Source organism: Alligator sinensis, unplaced genomic scaffold (assembly GCF_000455745.1).
Source record: "Alligator sinensis unplaced genomic scaffold, ASM45574v1 scaffold822_1, whole genome shotgun sequence".
NCBI lineage: Eukaryota > Metazoa > Chordata > Crocodylia > Alligatoridae > Alligator > Alligator sinensis.
In genome coordinates this window covers 938,674-946,247 of record NW_005842638.1, presented here as the reverse complement: position 1 = coordinate 946,247, position 7,574 = coordinate 938,674, and the positions used below count along the sequence as shown (strand labels likewise).

Genomic DNA, 7,574 nt, shown 5'->3' with positions numbered 1-7,574 from the left:
GAAGCCGGGAACATCTGGTGTGGTTAGGGAAGGGGATGGGGACAGTGGAGCCCTGCGAAGATAAGCAGACCTCCTGAGCCTTTAATCTATCCTTTTATCTCCCCAAAAGTGTTTGGAACCTCCCTCTCATTAACACCAAGATATGGCAGGTGATTTTTGGAAGGACAGAATACTACAATTCCAGCAGGGAAACAGCTCTATTCCAGGAGGCACACCACCAACTGCTTACAGTAGCGTTGGTAAGAGGTTAGACAATGGATTTGTCTAGGATAGTCTGGTTAGAGATGATCCTGCTTCAGGCAGGGTGACGGAATACGATGACCGCTTGAGGTGCCCTCCAGCCCTACTTCCCTATGATTCTATAATGTGTAGCTCATCCAGTAAATTTTGTTGTAGACAACATCAAATGTTTTTGAAAACTCCCAATTAATGTGTAGAGTGACAAGACCTCTTGCTATTTCTGCTGTTGGATATTTTCATTTCTTGACAGGTCATTCTATTACACATTCTACTTTGTATTAAGTCCTCTGATAAAAATGAAATTATATTTTCTATCAAGAAATCAGGAAACAAGCAGGTAACAGCACATGCTGGCAGTGAGAAAGAACCTAGACCTAGGTTTTTGGAAAAGGATTTCCAAAAATAGGAAGATGGAAGTCTGTTTCCTGCAGCACAGAAACAGTTAATGCCTTTACACTCAGCACATTTCCTCCCAAGATCAAGGTGAAAGAACCAAAGAATTGCAAAACTCAGCCTGCAAATCTATCAGTTCTAGAATCAATTCCACCTATGAGGCAGGTTAACAAGAACCTTCTCTGTCAGGAAGAGAAATTGCTCAAACACCATCCCTCTCCAAACAAGAGCATGGAAAGAAGCCAATGAGATTCTCTTTTCATAGAGAAGAAAAGCTGCAGGTGTTATCTTTCAACTTGGAAAAGTAGTTAAGCTCTTCATAATGGGGCTTTAAGCAATTTTGAAAACACATTCCTATCTTTTGGAATCAGACAGGAAGTTATGAATACAGCATGATTTCTATACAGCATGCTGCTGCACACATTGCCTTAGGACAGAGATGACTAAGGCCTCAAACCAGAATGCTAGCATGTAGGAGCACCAATCATGGTGATTTGAGTGAGCTTTAGCTAATCCAAATTTCTAGGAGTTGTCAACTGTTGAAGAATAAGTAAGGGCCTGAAGTGCTGATATACCCTACATTCCTTTTAGTCTTAATCCACCCCCACTATTAGTGAGAAGGAAGTAGGTGAAACTGAAGTGAAATAATATCATTGAGTGTTTTCTCAGGTAACAAGCAAGTCTCCCATTTGATGGCAAGCAAATTTAGTACATAAAAGTGGTGTATAACATTCTTTCAAATGTCTGAACTTATAATTCTGACACAAGCAGTTTCAATTTACTAGGTCATTTCCGGTGCCTCACTTTTGCTTATTTCAGTGACATGAACTTCCATCCTTATCCCTCCTCTACACTGCTTTAGTATTTGATTGAGGTCATCTTGATCCTTTGTTATGAAACACAGAAAAAGCAGACTTCTTGAAAGTTAATGTAAAATATAAACTACAGACCAACTTGAAAAACAAGCAAAGGCACACATATATTATTGTAAAAAATAATTTAAAAGCCAAAACATGTGCAAGTGAAAAATGGAGCCCTCCTTTCTTTCTTGACGAAAGACCTGGTGCTACCACTCAGTTTTGATTTGCAAAAATAAACGGGTTGATAGGAAGTAAAAACCATTGCAATGATTTAAAGAGGAGCTTAACAAGGCTACTGAGAAACATGAGAAAAATCATAAGTATATTAGTAACAGATTTAAGCATTGGGAAAAAGAGGGACCAATTGACAAAAGAAAGTGAAAAGAATAAAATTTTAAAAACTTGTTATTGAATATAGACCTTAATACAAAAATACAACCGTCTCAGTCTAAAACAGACCCCTGAGGTTTCTTTATTTCAACTCTCTGACAATTTGGCAAGTGCTTGCTTTCTTTGTTCTGATGTCATATGTTCACAGGCTTCCAAGATATTTGCCACAATTAAAGTCTGTTGAACTGTTTTTGCCTTTACCCATATCCTTCCATTCATTCCAAGCACTATTTCAAAAGGGTAAAGTTGTCCCAATTCCTGGATGATTTCACAATTAGGAGCTAAAAGTCTGCAAGCAAGGTAAAAAAGGACATTAGAAGAAAAAGAAAAAACCCCCCAGCAATATACAGTATTAATATACCCTAGCATTAAATCAATACCATACCCACTAATAATTGCAACACTATTTTAAAGGACCTCTGTACCAACTGTAAGGTTTAATGCTGAATTGAGCTGAACCAGAACTAGAGATTTAACTTTTATTCTGGATAAAATATTTACTTCATCTGTTAACTTAGGAATGAAAACTTAAAATAGGTATATTATAAACCAGGAAAGTCAAGAGTTAAAACATTAAAAGTAAATGCAAGACCAGTAAATAATGAAATTGTGCTTAGTAATGTTATATATTAGGGTGAAAAACAGCTTTTATAAAAGTTTGCTCAACTGTCATAGGTTAAAAACTGACAAAGTACAGTTTTTCTGTCATTCTTGGAACACTTACTTTCTTATTAGCCCTAAGGAGACTTTGAATAGTAGGCCTTCATGTCCAATTATACCCATTCCATTTGCTCTTCCACTGCTATCTATGCAGACCATTTCTGGTTCCATATCTTTATTTGCTACAATGAACTGACCGTATACAAGATCTCCCACCTAAAATAAGTGAAAGATAATAGAGAAACTGTTATCACATTTATGTTAATGTCTTTGAGACAGAAAAATCCAGTAATTATGAAAGAGTAAAAGAAAACTGTGTAACTAATGTATTCATCAACATTTATCCCTTCGTTCAGTGCAGCTATCTCCAAAGAATCCTATAATCATAATGTGCCTAGTAATTCTATATAAATTAATTACAGACTAAGATCCAAATAATTAAAAACCAGGCATTGGAATTTGAAAAATACGAAGTAAGGGGAGTCCAGTAACTTTTTCCTTTAAGGCACCACACACCTCAAGTTTAATACACTGTGGCTACTTGCAGTCATAGGAAAAAACAAAACAAAATGGCACCTTACTTTAAATTCAGTGTACCCCCACACTGAGCCCAGTGTATGCATGCCCAGAAGAAGCATCCTGTTAGCTGGATCTGGCTCACCAAATGTCTGTATAGATAGGGCACTTTAAGTGGGGCTTTTTGGTGCTTTTATCTAATAGCTGATTAAATCAGCTATTAAATGAAAGCGCCAAAAGTTCCACTTAAGCATCTGATCTATAGAGACGCTGCAGAGGCAGGTCAAAGTAACATGCTGCTGCTTGCGGTAAACTGCCTTTTTTTTTTTTTTTTAAATCTGCAAGCAGCCTGTATTTTTTTTTTTAAAGCCTTGAAATCTTCCAAGCTGAAAGTTAAGAGGCAAGGAAAAAGTAGGATAATTGACTTTTCAGAATGACAATTTACTTTTGCATTTCATTCATTATAGACAGTGAAAATAGTCTGGTCTTTCATTTTGCTTCTACTACCTGTTGTATTTACTTAACAGATAGGTCAGGTATGTAAACAAAATGTAGCATATACATTACAATCCCCCCCATAAAACCTCTTAAAAGACACTATTACTCCTGAAAACTTAAAAAGGAAACTTTTCTACTGCCTGACTTTGTAAGAGGCTGTTTTTCAATATGTAAATATAGGCCTGAACTGACGTCAGACTCCATTTAAGGAACAGGCCTGAGATATCATGAAGCTGTATCAGTGTCAGTGTAAATGATAACATTCAGCTCTAATTACAGTGGGATCCAGTGGCAATAAATGGAAAGAAAATCCACAGCTATTTAGAAACACATCACTTAAAAAAAAACAAATCCCCAAACAAGCAAACAATTAAAATTTTCATTACTATCAACAACAGAAAACTTACCTGAACATTTGGCCTGTTTCTTTTGGTTGCACCCTCAAATGCTAAGTATGACAAAGATGCTTGCTCACTTCCACCAACATCTACCTTGAAGATGTCGCCTGCCTTGGCAGTCACTATGCCTATTATAGGATCTCCCTTGACTGGGACATACTGTGAATGAAAACAAGCTTTAGGATAACAGACTATACGTGAATACAAAGGAAATTAAAACACTTTACATATGTTTGTACCAGAAGAAAGATCTCATACAAGAAAAATAATCAGCCAGTGTGCCTTTTTTTTCTTCAAAGAATCATAGGAAATTTGGGTTGGAAGGGGCCCTCAGAAGGTCATCTAATTTAACCCCCTGCTCAAAGCAGGACCACCCCCAACTAGATCATGTTGGCCAAGCCTTTATCTAGCCAGGTCTTAAAAACCTCCAAGGACGGAGATTCCACAACCTCTCTAGGTTGCCTGTTCCGGTGCTTTATTACCCTCCTCATAAGAAAGTTTTATATCTAACCTCAACTTCCCATGCTGCAACTTGAGACCATTGCTCTCTGTTCTGTCATCTGCCACTACTGAGAACAGTCTACTCAGGGGTCAACAATCAGAGCGTGCATACCAGAGCATGGCACATGAAGCCATTTTGCTCAGCATACCACAGCCAACTCAAGCTCTGAGCAGGCACCTGCCAAGGAGCCCAGGCTGCTTGCAGCATGCAGCCATAAGGCTGCAAGTGGCTGCACTAGGGTCTGGAGCCCCAACCTGGCCTGTTGCAGGCAGCAGCTATATGCATGCATCAGGGAGTATGGAGGGGGAAGGGGCCAGGGCTGTGCTGCTAAGAGGATTGGGCGCCTTATAGCCGTTCTGCCATCCACCCCATGGCACACCAACATCTTCCAAATCAAGGTTCTGGATTTTTTGGGCACTTAGCCCAAAAACACTGCTGACACCTGGTCCTGCTTCATCCTCTTTGAAACCACCCTTCAGACAGGTAAAAATACTTAAATTCCACCTCAGTCTTCTCTTCTCCAGACTAAATTAACCCAGTTTCCTCAGTCTTTCCTCATAAGTCATGTCTCCCAACCCCCTCACCATTTTTGTTGCCCACATCCCTTCTGTAGTGAGAGGCCGAAAACTAGACCCAGTACTCTAGATATGGTCTTACCAGTGCCAAACAGAGGCACAATTCCTTTGATCTGCTAGCAACGCACCTACAGTTGCAGCCCAGTATGCTGTTAGTCTGCTTCACAACAAGGGCACACTGTTGGTTCATACTCAGTTTATTGTCCACTGTAACCCCCAGGGCCTTTACTGCAGAGCTGCCGCTTAGCTAATCGGTCCCCAGCCCATCCCAGTGCATGGGATTGTTCTGTTCCAAGTGTAAGACTTTACACTTGTCCATATTGAACCTCATTTGATTTCTTTTGGCCCAATCCTCCAATGTGTCTAGGTCACTCTGAACCCTAGCTCTAGCCTCCAGCATATCTATTCCTCCCCCCAGCTTGGAGTGATTTACAAACTTGCTGAGGGTGCACTCCATCCCATCTCCCAGATCACTGATGAAGATACTGAACAAAACTAGTCCCAAAATGTTTTGGGTAAGTGAAGAACTGGGCCCTCAGCCCAGGCAGCCCTGACCTTGCACCCTGCCATCTGCTAGGCATGTAAATATCAATTAAATAAACATCCGTTTAACCTGCTGTAATTACAACACGTTAAATAATTAATTGGGGATGGGCATAGTAGCGCTGGGCTGCAGTCCGTGGCTCTGTGAAGTTGGGAAGGGGGGAACGAGAGGAGTAGGGCGCTGAGTGTCAGGCTGGTACCTGCCCTGCCCTGCCCTGGCCTACCCTGGTGTGAGCAGCGCAGAGAGCTGGGGGCCAAAGCAGCCTAGGAAGCCCTTGGGCGCAGCTGCCAGTGAGGGGCTGTAGCCACCAGCATACAGCTTCCCAGGGCCAGCTGCAGCAGCGCAGGGGGGAGAGGAGAGGCAGCCAGTATCGACCGTGGTCCCTTGAAGTCAAGGATGATGTCCGTCAGGCTTGATGGGTCCTCAGGTGACTGAGTTATCCAATTTTGGATGCAAACATTCGTCAGCAATGGGGGCATGTTGTTGTGCAGGGGAGTGGGATTCACAGCCCCGGGTCGATCTTCTTCTCCTTCCTCTGCCGCCACTATTCCGGTATTGAGTTGTTGGGCCCTGAAGTGGTGAGCAACTTGGCGGATCAGAAAGCGCCACGCCAAATGGTTGGCAGCTTGCTCCTCCCAGCCGTTGGTTCCAATGCCTTTGTGCTTGAGGGTGACCTTGAGTGCGTCTTTGTACAGTTTCCTTTGGCCGCCCTTTGAGCGTTGGCCAAGAGAGCTGGGAGAAGAGAATCTGGTGAAGGAGGCAGTATTGGACATCCAGATGCAGTGGCCCATCCATCGGAGTTGATTTCTCAAGAGCAAGACTTTGATGCTGATGGATGCAGCTTCATGGAAGACGCTCACACTGGTCTGGTGGTCCTCCCATCTGATCCCCAGGGTTCAATGCAAGCATCACTAGGGGCCAAAGCAGCCCAGGAAGCCCTGGGGCGCAGCAGCCATTGAGACCATTGCTCAATGGCTGCTGAGCCAGAGACTAGTGAGGGGCTGCAGCCACCAGCGTGCAGCTTCCCAGGGCCAGCTGCAGTAGCGCAGAGGGGAGGGGAGAGGCAAGCTGCACCCAGAACCCAGGACCACGCCTTACCAGCTCATTCCAGCCACTGGCTCAGTGCCTGGGGAGAAGGGTTACCTGCTTCCTCTCTCCTTGCAGGTTGCCTAGCTATTAGGTGTTATAATACCCAATAGCTCCCCTCTGCATCCCTTCCACTTGCCTTCTGCCTGGCATTGCCAGTTTTAAATATGAAATTATCATATTGGAAGCTCAAAATTACAATATTTGCTAAAAAACTATCGTATACTGAAAACATATGCAAATGCTTTCTTATTATTAACTTTATAGTACTCACTGTAACTTGCCAGTGAGCGAGAGAGAACTGGGTCAAAGGTGAAACACTTTTTTTACTTTGAGGGAAGTAGACATCAGAAAGTGCTGAAGTAAGTCCACAAGTCAGTGAAGACTCCCAGAGGGTGACTTGGGTTTTGCATATGCTGTATCAATTAGCTGCCTGAAAAATTGTCCTATGTTTTGAATGCTTTTACTGTTATTGATTGTACATCCTACAAGGGTTGACATTGTTGTACAAATACGATAATTATCGTACACCTGGCAAGGCTAGTTGGGCCACAACAGGGCTCCCCCTGCTAAACGCTACCCGGGAGCTAGAGGCGGTTGTCACTGATGGGGCAAACGATTAATCGTGTAACTGTTCACAACCTCCAGCCTGGAGCCCGGCGGGCCTGTACAACAACTCGCGGGAAGGACCCCGGGACTCTCCCGGCCCCTGGCGCCCGCGACCCTAACGCAGCCCCGGCCAGGCCCGGCCCATCCCGGCTGCAGCAGCGAGGAGGCCCCGCCCCGCGGCTCATCCGCCCCCATTGGTGGCAGACGGGGCCCGCAGGACAGGTGACCCAATGGGCAGCGGGCGCTCCGCTCCCCGCCCCGCGCTCCTTACCCGCTTCTGCTGCGAGTCCACCCAGTAGGCAC

The 7,574-nt window shown here is 43.6% G+C and overlaps 1 protein-coding gene across 1 annotated transcript; it reads right to left on the bottom strand.

The window, feature by feature from the left end:
- Positions 1–1,596: 1,596 nt before the first annotated feature.
- Positions 1,597–7,572, bottom strand: EXOSC3 (exosome component 3; the record flags this gene model as incomplete). Its single annotated transcript, XM_025215258.1, has 4 exons — positions 1,597–2,172; positions 2,608–2,759; positions 3,965–4,114; positions 7,543–7,572. Coding segments are annotated over 4 exons (534 nt in total), but the record flags the coding sequence as incomplete, so codon positions are not given.
- Positions 7,573–7,574: the final 2 nt, after the last annotated feature.